The 16,239-nt window shown below is 35.3% G+C and overlaps 1 protein-coding gene across 2 annotated transcripts; it reads right to left on the minus strand.

Annotated features, from left to right (window-relative positions):
* Positions 1-8,939: 8,939 nt before the first annotated feature.
* On the minus strand, positions 8,940-15,666 carry LOC122087173 (65-kDa microtubule-associated protein 3-like). 2 transcript variants are annotated; one of them, XM_042656203.1, is made up of 14 exons: positions 15,541-15,666; positions 15,396-15,414; positions 13,228-13,317; positions 12,832-13,038; positions 12,408-12,659; positions 12,121-12,330; positions 11,874-12,029; positions 11,617-11,776; positions 11,385-11,536; positions 11,214-11,301; positions 10,812-10,885; positions 10,388-10,462; positions 10,023-10,308; positions 8,940-9,909 (listed from the first exon to the last, which is right to left on the minus strand). In XM_042656203.1, the coding sequence occupies exons 3-14, from the start codon at positions 13,270-13,272 to the stop codon at positions 9,467-9,469; spliced, it is 2,148 nt and encodes a 715-aa protein (XP_042512137.1). In that variant the 5' UTR covers positions 13,273-13,317; positions 15,396-15,414; positions 15,541-15,666; the 3' UTR covers positions 8,940-9,466. The 2 variants fall into 2 exon arrangements, with proteins under 2 accessions (XP_042512137.1, XP_042512138.1); XM_042656204.1 differs by having other exon boundaries at positions 15,384-15,414; positions 15,541-15,598.
* Positions 15,667-16,239: the final 573 nt, after the last annotated feature.

Here is a 16,239-nt window from a genome sequence, read left to right on the forward strand (position 1 = left end):
AAAACCCGAGTCTTAAGTGATTCTTTTTGGATTGAAAGGCTAAGACTTCATGGTTCCTATGGACCTAACTCATTGAAATTACCAAATTTGTAATAATTTCATACTACATTTAATATAGAGCTTATAACTTCAATTATTAAACATTATATATTAGGTATGAAACAATTTGCTGCTACAATAAATTTCAAGCACAACATTTTCATAAGGAATTATGGCGCCTTTCATAGAAATCGCAACTTAGTCTGTGCTTTGATAAAAAAAAATAAAAAAATAAAAAATTTACTTACCACTAAATAATCGAAATGATGCTTATTATTCTCAAATATTCTTTCTCTTAGATTAAAAAAGAATATAACCGATCATAAAACTCAACCAAGCTCATCCTTCTAATCATTCAATCCATTGCCTATTCTGAACTTTTTTTTTTATTTTTTTTTTAAGTTAATGAACATTTTTTCTTTAAATCTTAGTAATTCGATACTCATCATCAAGCATAAATATCTTACCAAAGATTGTGGCATCCTCATAAGCGACATAGAACCCCCAAAATGGGATTTGCATCTTGAGTCACAACTTTGATTTTTCTCTTCATTTAAATTGAGATTTTCTTATTGACACAGCTTAAGGTACCAAATAATTTGTAATGTTACTAATTTTTCCTTTTTAATATGATATAATTTTTTTAATCAAGGTAAATATCATCATATCACATATGCACTCAAAAAATAAAGTGAGAACAAAAGGTTTTGATAGCGAAATAGTGTTTTTTTTTTTAATTTTTAACAAGTGATAAGTTAATTTCAAAATATATTTGAAAATTATTTTTTATCCTTGACTAAAATATAATACTAGTCAAGTGGATAGATTATGAGACCCTCATCTAATATATGATTACGAGACCCTCTACGTTGAATCCAGTCAGTATGATCTAACCCCTAGTCCTTCTCAAGTGGATAGATTTATATGAAGACAAAAAATAAATCTTTCAATATTTATATTTTGATGGAATTCAAATAAAAATAAATTAGATCGTTTATTGAAACTTATATTTTTGTCCGTATCTTGTAAAATGTCCCTAAGATTAGTTCTTATCTAAACAGTTATTATTATTATTATTATTTTGATAGATAGAACTCGAGAGAGTTGATCTCATGACGTCTTTATTGTGAAGAATCGATCTTCACTAGCCAAGCTGCACTCTTGGGTGCTTGAAAAGTTAAACCTAAGCGTTAATAAATATTAACATTGTAAAAAATAGTTAAAATTCGATCAAAACAATTGATAATTCACATGGATTTGATGATGCAATTTAACATAAATTTTTTTATCAATAAAAAAAGTATTTAAGTAAAGAGATAGGAATAAATGTAATTACCGAAAAAAAAAAGGTATAGAAAACAAAATAAAAAATGGTGAAGTAAACCACCAAACATAAGATAAAAACATAAAAGAAGCTCTAAAAACTAACTTGTCACCCTCAACATTGAGCCGATGAACAATTTAACATAACGTAGACCAAAAGGTGAGGCATTTTGTTGCATTCACATTATGAATATTGAATCCAATCAGTATTCTGTTTGAACAAATATGAGCAGATTAAAAATAAATAAATAAATAAATAAATAGGTAGCATATATATTGAAGGAGTTTTGCTAGCCTTAACAGTCAATATCAAGGGAATAGGGAATGATTTGTGGGTGGAGAGTCTAATCCCAACATCCCATGTGAGATGGTATACCATGTATACAGTATAGTAAATCAACGAATAAGAGAAGAAAATTTTAAACAATACTTGCCATTATTCATTGGTCTGTCATCTTATTTCTTTTCACCTAATGTTGACTGTTAGTTTAGCATTTTAATGAAAAAAAAAAAATTGATTTATGGTAAGTTTTGAGCTCAGATTATCTAGAACACACATTCCAACATAGACCTGGATGCCACATATATTGGGAGGGAAAGAAAATCATGTGGGTATGTTGATTAATTCAAAATTTCACATTTTATTAATCAAAATATCCTTTGTTTATTTTTTCTTATCATTAAACACAACAATACATCAACATGCAAGGGTTACTCATAGAATGCATATTTCAAAGTTATCAATTGATGCCTTTATGATTTATCTCCCCGCCGCCCCCCCCCAATACCACCCACAACCGGAAAAAAGAAAAAAAAAAAAAATTTGATGCCTCTATGATCACTTGGGATAAATCAAACAAATAGTATAGTTTTTTGTTTTTGGAGGTATGAGATTAATTTAATTACTTTCATTGTGATTTTCTTATTGACACCTCTTAGGGTGTTAAATAATTTATAATTTTACTTTTTTAACCTTTTTAATGTAACCCATTTTTCTCCAATGAATAAAAATCCTATTACTTCATACATATATTAAAAAAATATGCAAGAAAATGATAATTTTTTATTATGACGTAGTAAACTTAAAAAATAAAATGAGGGGCAATCAAAAGTTGTAAAATTATAAATATAGGTGATATCATTTAGATAGTCCCTTAATTAATCCATGTAATGTAATTTTGTTCTTTTTATGAAATTTATTATGATTGTATCTTAGAGTGATCAAAAGGGTGGAGTAAGAAATTGCAATCTTCTTCTGATTGCCTTATGTCTTATTCCCAAAACAGTCATTTAATGAAATAATAATAATAATAATAATAATAATAATAATAATAATAATAATAATAATAATAATAAATTTTGAAGATGACATATATTTTGATATTTAAAATTATATGATTTTACCCTTCGATAATAAAAAAGAAAATGTTAGGCTACATTGGTAGTCATCCGAAAAAAGCGTTTCTAACGTTTTTTCGTTTTAAGGAAACAAAAAACAGAATTTTCCGTTTGATGTCTACAATTTGTTTTTCTGTTTTTTTTTAAACGAATCGGATAAAAAAAAATGTCCAAATTTTTTGACACAGAAGCGAATTATGATTTTGACACGAAACATCGTTTATGAAACAAAATGACTACCAAACATAGCCTAAAGAGTAAAAAATAAAGTAAGAAATCTTTTTCACACATCCTTGATTAGAACAAAATTTCTCCTTTATTTAAGTATCTTACTTCTCAAAGCTTCTTTCCTTTTTTTTTTTGGTATTAGATTAATTTAATTACTTCCGAATTATTGGATGCTTACTTCATCTTTTTAGGTGTGAAATTAAATTAATTATTTCTGAATGAGTGGATGCTTACTTCCTCTTTTTTGGTATGAAATAATTTAATTACTTTCTAATTATTGAATGGCTAGTTGGCTAGAAGGGGAAATGATAAGATCCTACTCCCTTGGCACTAATTCTCGAATATAACCTTCCCCTCAAGACAAGTCTTCTCAATACTTAATACTTTAAAATTGGTGGGACCTTGTACCATAAAAAAAAAATGGTGGAACCTATTGTGAAAAATTTTGTCCAGTCCAAGGCCGACATACATTGATGCATCCCTACACTATACCTCACCCCTCGATTGGAAAGAACAAAAAATTAAAAATTAAAGAAATTGTTATGTCTTTCCATTTTCCAATCTCAATTTGGGCAATGGATTTTTCCAATCAATGGGCCTCTTCCCAGCATCCAAACTGGCCTCTTAGAACAAAAAACAGCTTTTTCTTGACTTTTATGTGTTTGTTTTTTTTGGTTGTAGAAGACTTCTATGTGCCTAATAATAATAGTATGCGAGTCACTTTTGTACATCTCGTCATGTTTCATTGTTCATCTAGAACAGTTAGATGTTTAAAATAACTCCCGTAATTGGATGATTCAAAAAGAGAAACCCTTAAAGAGGTTTGCACAAAATAACGAGCGTAAAAAAAAAACCCTCATGTAAGTATATTAGGAGAAAATATTGTTAAATGATCGTGCACTCATGCCCTCTATGACCAGATATAGGTTGTATAAAAATACTACCTTACCCCTATGTGGTCGATGCCTCCAGTTGCTCTCTCATTAGTCCATGCACTAACGCAACTAACAGTGTTATTGCCACTGATATTAATATACAGTAGTCATATTAGGTCGAATTTGATTTTATTATTTTACCCCCAAAAATTTTGTACTATCAATATCATCCACAATCAATATCAATACGACTCAGTCGATCCGATTCCTAAATCTATGCGACCTAATAGATCATCTAGTGGTGTTGTTAATTTCTTGTCGATCCTCTATGTTATTGTAGGTCCCCGTTAACAGGATGACTCAGTTTGTGATGAATTTAAAATATGAGTGTGAATTAGGGTTTGTCAATGAGAGAGAGAGAGAGAGAGAGAGAGAGAGAGAGAGGGGGGGGAATTGCTACTGGGACCTTTGTCGATGGACTTCGAATTCTAACCTATAGAAATTATGAAGTAGCTAGAAACGATGTTGTTTGGTTTAAAGTTCGTATTATTTCACATACTCTTTTATGATGGCTATGGCTTTAAAAAACAGTATTGAGTAATATATATCTAGTATATATATATATATATATATTCTTTTTAATAAAAACAGAGGTTGGAAATAGGAGGTGAAAGATTTCTATTACTGAACAGGATCTAACGGGTATGCCTCTTTAGTTGGTTATTGTTATTATTAGACACAGGTTTTGTGGCGCAATACACTGTTAGGTTTGCACCCAATGCCTTGGACTACATGCAATCACCTTAGTTCAGTTTGCACCCAACGCCTTGGACTATGTGTAATCACCTTAGGTTTCATGTTAAGGAATTTTCAATAGTTGAATGCACATCGAACACTATGTTACACCATAGAGGAGCTCAATCAGTTTGTTGGAGGACACTCCATCATCACTCCGGTAGTGCGTCTCCATGTCGCAATGACATCCAATGGCATTTTTGTAATTAAAATGGGCATCCAATGGCATTTTCGTAATTAAAACGGATAAAAAGGGTTGCTTCACCCTGAGAAGAGAGTGGAACTTATCCGAAAGGAAGAGGAAAAAAAAGAAAAAAACAGGGAAGTACATTTTTTATTTTGATTGCTTCATGGCCACGTCAACCCAATGCTATCGTGGTGGGACCCAGATGTGTACGGCCCCACAGTTCCATGCGGTGCTTGCTTGCAGATGACGTGGCAGGTACGACAAGAGAGTGAGAGGTATTTCACGAGTTCACAAACTTGACAATGGGTGATGATGCAATATCTGAGATCACACGTGGCTTTAGTGCTAGAGATGGCATCCAATCACCGGGCCGCAAATTGCTAATCACCCAGGATCTTTTTCATATAGGTCTCACCACTCACGAGTCATGACTCACCAACAAAACTTGTCGAACTCTTTTTTTTCTTTTTCATTCTAGGAAACTTTTTTTAGCCACGTGGTGGGACATAGGTTGCCATGTTGGACAAAACACTGAAGGTTTTTTAGAAAAGACAAACACTGAAAGTCCATGTTGACCGTTGACTTGTAAGTGTTACAGTAATTAAGAATTACGCCATGTTTGTTTGATAGATAAAAAAACAGATGAATCACTATTGTGGATTGGATTGAGAAGGAAACAGAGGAAAGGAAAAACATGAAATAAATAATTTTTAGTAGAATGGGATTTTATAGAAAAGAAAAGAAATTGATGGAGTGGAATTCTATGGGAATGAGATGAAATAAAAGGAGGAGAGAGATAATAAAAACAAAATTTTCATAAAATTCTATAAATTTTAGGACTTTGGAGGTGAGGAGTGGGAAAAATTAAGTGTCACATCTACGAACAATTATTATTGCCTTAAATGGCATTGTTTGATAAATTTTCTATTCCAATTATCTAAACACTCTTATTTATGGTAGTTTGTGGGAAAGTTTTTCACCCCTTTTTATCTTTTCTACTTTTTTCCGTCGAACAAACAGGGTCTCATTATGTTATGTGACCTTGTATACACACACAAGTATTGAAGTCCAGGACTATTATATGTCATGATAATCTCTCTTAGTGATGGTTTTCCTTAACGAATATGATGCCAATATAATAAAACATGCATATCCTTTTCTCATAAAATTATTATAGTATATGAGGTTGGACAATGCAGAACCTTTGAGAGATAGGACAATGGGGCTTGATCTTAGTCAATATTAAAACAAATATCATAGGTATAAGCCAAAATTGGGTAGATCAGCATCATTGGATTTCAAGATAGATTGACTTATACATTATGATCTAATCCAGATATTTATAACCTAGGTGTCACGACAAGGTGAGCTTAGACCACTTTGTGGCCCTATGCTCTCATTGGTAATAATAGTTTACTTGTGAATTTCATTAGGAAAATGAACAACAAATTTGATGATTCAATGTATGACTTACGTAGTTGGGAATCTATGGACTGTACACTTAGGCATCGTGTGATAACGTTCCCAAAAACGTGTTTCTGCATTTTCCTGTTCCTAGAAAAGGAGAAAAGGGGTAAAAAGCGTTTGATAATCTTGTTTCGTTCTACCGGCTTTTAGAAACGTAAATATGAATTTATGAAAATTTATGTTACAAGAAACGGCTGTGACGAATTGTGGATGTATGAAAGTTTATGTTTCTAGAAACAAGTGAAGACAACAAATTGTGGATTTTTGCCTCATAAAGATCAATTGATCCAAGAAACAGGTTTATCAAACACACAAAAATCTGTTTCTGCTCCCAGAAACGTGAAAACTCGTTTCTGCTATTTCTGGACACAGAAATAGCAGAAACGTTGTCAAACGGTACCTAGTTGTATCTTATGGCCATATTAAATGGGTTGAGAAAAATCCATTAAGCTTCATTATCTTTTTCTTTTTCTTTTTTAAAGAAAAACCTTTCAAAAAAATCATAATAGCAACCATTATAATTTTCTCCTCCCACTTGGAAAAGAAATGAGGAATGGTAGCATTGCAAAGATCTTTTTTTTTTCCCATGAAATCCAACAAAACCAACCTACTTCTCTAAGTTGGCATTGAGAAGTAGAAAATTAAAATCATTGAAGGGAGAAAGTAGTACTTGTTGTTAATGTATACTTTTCTCTCAATATATTATTTTGCTTCCCATTATTGACTTGGCATGTAAGATATGAATATAAATGGGTAGTCTGGAGATCCCTCCAATATGTAGAAGCAGATGGCGGGTTCTTGGAGAAATGAGGATCGCATGATAGTATGCCCACAGAATTTGAATGCCAATGGAAATTGCATTGTAGCAGAATAACCTTTTTTTTTGGTAGAAAAAAAAGGATCATTGTAGCAAAATAACCAACTGCCTATGAATACCTTGGTAACTCCCAATCAAGGTTCCCAACCTCTTATAAGATACTAAGTTGAAATGGACAAACATTAGAAATTTAATGGACCCTTAGTTAGCTTGTATTCCACAGGCCCATCTTGTATTGATAGTGTATATGAAGTCAAAAAGTGATGCCTAGCAACTTCCATGGGCTAATCGGAGCGTGGTCCATGGTAAATAATGTGTTATAAGGCCTACACAATTGGTCTTAGCCCGAAAACTTGCAGGGTAACGCAGGTTTAGATCTTAGATCTCTCTCTCTCTCTCTCTTTCTCTCTCTTGGCCTGTTTGTATCATTGTAAATTTTTATTTCTGATTCTGTTTGTTTACATGTAAAGAAAAAAATGATATCTTTTCCCAGTAAACTAGAATTTTTCGCAGTTTGTTTTAGTGATTCAAAAAAATAGAGAGGGTTGGACATGCCACCTACCCTAGGTGAGCCAGCAGGTGGCAAACATACCAGAGAGGTAGACAAATGGCTACAAAGCCCCGCAACATGCCAAGCCTTTTTTTTTTTAATGTCGAATATTAATTGAACAAAAAATGTTAAAACAAAGCAAACAGAGCCTCTAATGATATTTTACCCAAAAATTTTACTCCATGAGAATTTTTTCTTATTTTCTGGTGTCATATTTACATTTTATGTTAAAAAAAAAAGAAAAATCATATCTTTGATTTGTGGGTTGTTACATGAAACCAAAATAAGTGATCTAGGGAGGACTTGTGTCTGAGGGAATTGTTCTGGACATTACATCCTATAAATTAGCCTTCACAACCTGCAATGTTATTCCTTTTTTGACTCAGCAATCAATACTTTAAGGGATGATCTCCACAGCTTGTTCAGCACATCTATCTGCTAGGCTCTTCAGTTCATTCATCTTTCTACTTAGGCTTCTTGCATTGACACAAATGTGCTTCCATCGTCCCAAATTCCTGAGACCTAGTGGAAGCCATTACAGAAAACTCTGTTTTAATTTCCTTTCTGTCAGAATCCTTCAGCTTCATCCAATTTAATTTTAATGTTGATTCTTTCAGTCATACACTTTTGTAGTTAAAACTCTTAAAAGTCTTCAATCCGGACCTCATTGGTACTAATAACATTTCTTGCAGCTTCTTCTGACTCAGCCTTTGATCTCAGTTCAATCTCCCTTCGCAGGACATTAGTCCCGTCAGCTTATATGGTATCTGTTGCCCCAATGTATTGCTCCAGTTCTCCAGATCAGTGTTCCAGTGTTGGAGCTGATCACTTAGCATACTACAAGGTCTAGATGAGAAAAAACTTATCTGCAATTGCTATAAGAAACCATTTCTGCCACTCCACTTAAAGTCACAGTTTCTTTTATTCTTTTTTTTTTTTTGGGGGGGGGGGGGGTGGGGTGGGGGGGTCGAGGGGGACAGGGACGGGGGACGGGGATAAGAAACAACTTATAAAGACCAAGAAACAAAAGAGTATAATCCAAACAGGAAAAAAAAAAAAAAAAAAGCCAGAAACACCACCTTGATCTCACAATCTTATCTTAGCCATAAGGTCTGCCAAATCATTTGCAGACCTTTATTTGCAATCACTTGTAAAGCTGAGAAGTTAATTTGCAATTGACTAAGCATTCATGTCCCTGTTCACCACTTCAAACAAAGTTCATCTTCGATGTCACCCAAATGAAATGAAAAACTAACATAATTGCTCCAAGAAAAAATAAATTCCAAGCTACCGTAGCAGCTAAACCAAAAATATTCATGGTTCCCCCATGGGGATGACACGTTGTTGTCAGGAAATCTAAGTTGTACCTTAAAACACAGTCAGCAGGAAAACCACATTTACCCCCCCCCCTCCAATAAAAAAACAGTTTCACATTTTCTGGTGTCACAGTTTCACATGTTCAGTGCTGCCAGACTATATACATGAATGGAAAAGCTGACATGATCCAGGTTTATCCAATATGTCAAACTTGTACAATAGGCTTCAAACATGTCTGGGGATGGATGAACTCAGCTCTTCACTCCAATGGGTATTCAATCTCTTCAAATGGTATTAGCTCCAAAAGGACAGGCAGGAACGGGGTTATGGCTGTCCACATGGGTACTGAACAGTTGGCGGCATAGTGGAGACTATATACATGAATGTGAAAAGTCAATATTGATTGACTTCACAAAAATGAGAAGTGAGAAATGCATGGAGACCAACTTTATTCGAGTTCATCCAATGTTTCAAACTTGAACAAAAGACTTCAGATGCCTATGGGGAAGGACAAAACCAGCTCTTCTCTCCTCAAATGAGTATTCAATCTCTTCAGGCATCTTTCCCATGGCATTAGCTACAAAGAGGACAGAGGCAGGAATGGGTGTTATGGCAGTCTGCATGGGCACTGACACAGTTGAAGGGGTAGTGGGCACTGGAATTGGCATTGTCATGGGGGTTCTGTTCTCTTCATCAGTATGAAAAGACAACTTGGATGGTGTGGTCGTTGGTGTTTCGTTATTTGGAAGCATTTTCTGTGCTTTGTTCTTGTCTTCCATGAAGTTCATTATGTTGGCCTTGGAGACGGGAGAGAAGGGCTTCCGCAACATGGGCGATTCAATATCACAAGCATTTGCAGCATTCAAGGAGTGCTGTTTAACTAGAAGGCCAGCACTGTCCAACCCTCTCCCACCTACATAAAAAGTCAATTTCGTGCTATATATAATATACATATTGAGGACAACTTCAAAATACCCAGCCTGAAAAGGTTTTTAGAAAGGAAAATAAAATGGGAGAAAGAATGACCTGCTGGCAAAGCCGCAACACCTTCATCCTGATGGTTCTTTAGTGAGTCATTTGGCAATAGAACCTTCTTGATTGCGCATGATTGAGGAGTAGCTCTTCTGGCATTAAGCGGATTAGACTTAGGAGTTTGCAGCATTGCTCCACCAAGGGAATTTCTTTTGCCGCCCGGACCACCGGTTGAAGTTCTCGGTACCTTTTTTCCACTATGGAGCTTTGAAGGGCTTGGTTTTGACCCAAAAAGCACTTCCTGCTCTGCTATTAACTGCCCCTGAAGTTTCTTTTGGTCCTGCAAGGATTGAATTGGGTACAGATGTCACAAAACATGCATGATTTGATGGAGATTGATTCTAGACCAAAGTCCATACCCGCTGCCTTCGGCGTTCTTGCTCTTTCTCTTGCCTTAAAATACTATACTCTTCCAGCATAGAAAGCAGCCGAATCTGAATGAAAGATAATAATTAAGAGTTGTGACATATGTGCACAATCAAGAATAAAAGCGAAGCATCTGGAGTCTGGAGTACTTTCCAAGTTGGAAGAACCATAATCAAGTATAAACTAGACAGTATTATAGAAAGAAACTTGAATTGAATGACAGATAATAATTAAGAGTTCATTCCAACTTGGAAGAAAGTAAAGCATCTGGATTCTGGAGTACATTCCAACTTGGAAGAACCATTATCAAGTATAAACTAGACAGAATTTACTCCAATCCAACACTGAAAATCAATTCATAGTTTGACTTGGTGGATTTTAGATCAATTTTTGATGAATAAAAAGGGGAGAACTTACACCATCATATGTGAATTCTACACCTCTTTCTCTCTCCCATGCTGTGGTTTTTGATGCCAATGCATCCACCAATGCTGCTCCAACACCAAACAGACCGAGAAATATACAAATTTGAATATATCTAAATAAACCAAAATGAAGATTTGAAAAGTTTAAAGCTGCATTTGATATGCATTCTAGGCGAATAATGCATTTTTATAATCTTAGGACGCATTATCAACATGCATTCCAAGAATGCATACCATACATGGCTAAAATTAGCCTTAAATAATGTCCCAGTGACCGGGTCAATTCTACGCAATTAGGAACTGTATTTGGAAACTTAAGCCCGAATGGTGGAGTCCATTATAATCTTGATCTCTCCAAACCGGGATTAACAATGCATACATGCAAGATACAAACCTGGAAGTTTGCTGACTGTCAAACGAGCCTTTTCAGCACGCTTCAGGATCAGGTGGGCACCTCTACCAGCATTATAGCGATTTTCATCCTGCAACACCACCATTTGTGAAAATGAGCCCAAAAAAGGGACCGAATGAAGAAAATTTCCTTCTTAAAAATACGATTTTCAACCTTGTTATACTCCTCAAGCCAGCACTCCTCCTCACATGCAGCTAACCATTTCTCAACCTTTTCAAGTAGTTCTTTCCTGCTAAATGCTTCCTCTTTAGCAGTTGCTATTTGAAGCTCAATTTGGTCCAGGATGCCAGCAGGATCCACTGCACCTGCAAGAGACAAGACGATCATATTACTGCATAATGAAGAGATTAGTAATTCTATTATACATATCATCATTCTTTCTTGCCAGACTCAATAGTTTCAATTGCATATTCAATTGCACTATCAGCCTCTGCCACCAAGTGTGTCCGCCTGCAAATCTCCTCTAACTCTGATCTTTTCTTCAGAACAAGCTCTTTCATCTTGCTTGCTTTGAATTCTTCAAGTCTAGATACTTCCGCCTCAACCTGCACAGTAAATTTATTAAAGATTACTTAATGGAATGGAACCACAGAATCTTAGCAGAATACTCACAAAATCATGTAGTTATAATTATGGACTAACATAAATAATGAAGTCATCAGAGAGAATGTTGGGCTCAGTTATTTCATGTTCTGAAGCAGCTATATTACTGGTGACATTCTGAAACCTCTGCTGCTCCTCAATTGGTGTGTCTATTAAATTCCACAGTTCCAACAATGTCGTTGCCAAATCTTGAAGCTGCCACAGGTTAAAAGGTTAGAAAAGCAGTAAGGCTAACAGGAAAGATTTAATGATAAAGAACATTGAGAATTATACTCCAAATGCTTACTTTCAGCACCCTCTCTATCTTAATTTTTCGCAGCGCTTGAATTGCAGCAGCCAACCTCTCAATTGTATCATCACTTAGGTTCTTAGTTCCCTCAGAATCATCCAAACCGGGTTGGACTTCATTAATTGTGCCCTTGAAATCTATACCAAGCACTAAACATAGAGAGCTCAGGGTGTTAAGGTGGTCCAGCACCTGTTTTAGGCGTTTTCCCTGCATATGAATATAAACAAAATCAGATAAATTCACCACACATGTAAGGGTTGACAGCATAGGAGCTGAAGTCCAACCTTCTCTTTTTGAAGTGCTTGCAGCTGCCTGTGCAATTCTTCGAGCTTTCTTAAGGACAAATCAGTTTCATCCACCACAACCATAGAGGGGTTACATTCCGTGGAACTACAGATCTCATTTAAGATCTTTTGAATTTGCTGAAGGACTTCAACAAATTGGTCCCTTCTCTCACATTTCCTCTTTCTCATTTCTTCCAGTTCTGGAACAATGGCACTCAGCTCTTCCTTCAGATTTCCAGCTTTCTGATCACACTAAACAAACACAATAATAAAAGTAATTAGCGGGTTTTAGAAGACCTTTTAACTAGCTCAATAGGTGGTCAGAGAGGTAGTGCATCAAATCAGAACATAAAGTCAGAATCAGATTGAATCCATTATCATTTCTTAGTTTTCAACTTTCTTAAGAATTGGCCAAGAGACCCACCTGCATGATATGTGCTGGTCGTTCACCCATTGCAGAGCAGATTCTTGCAAGCTCTGCCTCAGAATCTGCAATTGTTTGCCGTAGCTGAGCTTTAAACTGGTTTGCCTGATCCACCTTCCTTCTGTATAGATCTAGACACTCTAGTTCTAATTCTAGCAGCATTTTATCTCTTTCAACATCAGATTCTCCAACTTCATCCCATATGATCTGAATTAGACAGAGAATCAGAAAGCTTAGCCATCCTATACCAACTGGATTGCATTGAAACATAACCAGTTTATCTTCAAACAGCTGTTTCGCACAAGAAGGAAGAAAGGGAAGAAAACAAGTGCACATCGTAATTCGTAAGAATAGAATAGTTATTAACTTATTTTACAAAGAGGCTTAAAGAATGACCTGAAGTTCATGTAGTAGAGATTCAGAAGGTGTTTCCATTTGCATTAGCTGATCAGACTGCAGACTAAACACTTTGAAGCATATACTTCTCTGCAAGACAAATCATTTCAGTAGAATATGCTAAACATTCACACAGAAAGACAAATTGACCAATCAACTGATCCAAAATGCCAAAGTTAATGGGCCTTTTGGCTTCTGATCTGTAACGAGAAGCAACCAGATATTAAGAAGTTACGGGTCTATGTAGTACAGAGAAAAAAATAACAGAACGGAATAAAATATTACCATTGAAGAGAAGAAGGGTCGTATCCAGATGAGGTTATAAAACAAGATTTTATTTAAGTAGGAGATTGTTTTTATTTTTTGAGCAGATATAATTAATAGGAAACAGACATAATCAGTATTACCCCATTCAAGTTACGAATGGAAGAGATTATTCCAGACACACAATGCATGTATATTTGTCGCAACTCAACTAATTCAAGCTCATCCCTGTACAGTTCAGACTTCAGCCATTATAGTTTTACTTTACACCTGCATACTTGCCCGCTTGCCAAAAAAAAAAATGATTGACAAGATAAATTCTAGCAAGTAGACCATAGGATATGTTATAATGAAATGTTGTCAAATTGTCTAGGCTCTCTGAGGCGATAGACCTTCTGGTCACATGTAGGTGTCATCCTGGAACTGGACAGGCCAAGCTTTTGTCCCATTCTTCCTGATTGCATTTGTACTAAGTTCATATCAAAATATAACACTTATAAAATACAAAACCAGGGCTTATGTACTCGAAAAATAGAAGTGCTATAAGTCCAAAAATGAACTAGCTGTCTTCGATCTTCATGTGGAGTGAACTCTAACTCTGTCTACAATATTTATAATTACTCAATGTGGCTTACTTGGTAGTTTGCCTGGCCAAAAATATAGCCTAGGCACACTCTGGTTGCCTAGCCATGCCTGGCTCATCTTCACCTGAACAAGGTTGCCTGGAAACCCCCCCCCCCTTACCACCTTGTTGCCTAGGTGTCACCAAGGTGCTGCCCTGCCTTAATAACACCATAAACATGGATTAAGGAATCAATTCATGGCCTTATGACAGATTATCCACTGCTGTGTGGATTTTGTAACCGAAAATTTTGTTTTATTTTCTTTTGGATAACGAATTGTACTTGAGGATATTTTCTTCTATAATCTTTGTATGGTTCTCCCAATAAGCGCTATTATGCATAAATGTAGTTACTTTTTTATTAACATAATGAACTATACAGTGATTGTTGGCCAGTATCTTAGGCATTTGCTTGAAATATTATTGTTTAAACATTAAAACCCTAAGATAGTAATGAGTGAGGAAACACATTACCTGTCCTCTTCACTAGCATGGCCATGTTATGTAAAACCTTAATTGTGAAGGAAAAGTTTTCCAAATATATAAACATTTAACTTGAGACACGATTACATGATCGCAAAAGGCATCTCTACTGAAGCATCTCTCCGCACTGTTGTCCTTTTCTTCCATATAATTTTGAAGACCTTGTTTGTGAGACCGATTTTGAATTACTCACTATGTGAAGCAATAGGTCATCTAAATATTTCAGAGTAGGTTCCTTGTCTCGTCAAATAATTCTCTCTCTTTTTTTTTTTTCTGGTTGTTTCTTTTTCCTCTTTTCAGTTGATATGAAGTATCTGTGAGATACTATCATCCTTCCTATGCTTGGAGAACAGAGGCAGAAACACTTCTATTATCTTTACCATAGAATGCAAGCTCATGAAATCTTCAGCTCTAACCATTGTGTTTCCATTCTTGGATCCTCATATTTCAACTCTAAACTCTTGATCCTCTTCTCTCCTTTCTTTTATGTCAAAATTAGGTAACAGGTGCATCTAGCTACTCCTATCACCTTTTAACAAAGCAAGTTCCCATTTTTATAACATTAAAAAACACCTAAACTCAAAAAGAAAAATCAGATAAAATCCTCGTTTCTATAGTTTTCTACTTTCAAACATCAAGAACAAGTTCCATAGTCGAGTCTTGTGCCATCAAATGTTAAAAAATTGAACAAAAGACTAATAAGGATTTTCTAGAGCAACGAAACCAAATGCAAGCACATTCAGAGAAAGATAAACAGAAGAGGTACAAGAAGAATTCAAAGAATTACCAATTAACGCACCTGATCAAACAAAAAATTCCTAGATCAATGGAGCCAGATGCAAACACAGAGAAATACGCATTAAATTCAAAGAATGATAAACAGTACAAGAACAATTAAAAAGAAATGATCGAAACCAGAGAAAGAGATATGGAGCGAAGGGGACCTGGGGAACGAGAGCGATAGACAGAGGCCAGTGACGATTCCGTGATTTTAGGTATATTTTAATGAGGAAGGAACAAATGGGGACGAAGAGGGATTTTTGAATTTGAATAGTGGATTCGGGCTTGGGGTCGCCCAGGCCCACAGTGAGATGGAGGCCAGAGTCATCTACAAGTCATTGTGACAATCCATGCCCTTAGATCCCTTTTCTGCTCATTCAATTGGGTAATTGAGCTTAGGGCTCAGATCCTCACTGATGGAAAGAAGGGGAGATGGCGGTTTAGGGTGTGGGACCAGATGGAGAACTAACTCCAGGTTACGCCCCGCTTTGCCTCACCAATCATTTTGAATTTCAAAAGTTATTTGTTTCTCTTTGAATTTCAGAACTAATTAATGGGTCTCTCAGCTCTCATGTGTCCATTGTCCACCAAAGTTTTAAATAAGGGAAATTGTCCAGAACCCGGACCCACCAGATAAGAAAAATTAATTACATTATTAATAGATTTAAAATTTATTTTACATATTTACCAATTTTTTTATTTTATTTTACATCCTTAAATTTACTTATTGCTAACTAAGAAAATAAAACTAAACTTCCTAAAATACCACAACACCACTTTTATCTTCTCTCTCCTTTTTTTTATTTATTATTATTTATTTAATATGTGGCACCCACCACCTCCTCATCCTTCTTTTTCCTAAA

The sequence above is a fragment of the Macadamia integrifolia genome, chromosome 8 (assembly GCF_013358625.1).
Source record: "Macadamia integrifolia cultivar HAES 741 chromosome 8, SCU_Mint_v3, whole genome shotgun sequence".
NCBI lineage: Eukaryota > Viridiplantae > Streptophyta > Magnoliopsida > Proteales > Proteaceae > Macadamia > Macadamia integrifolia.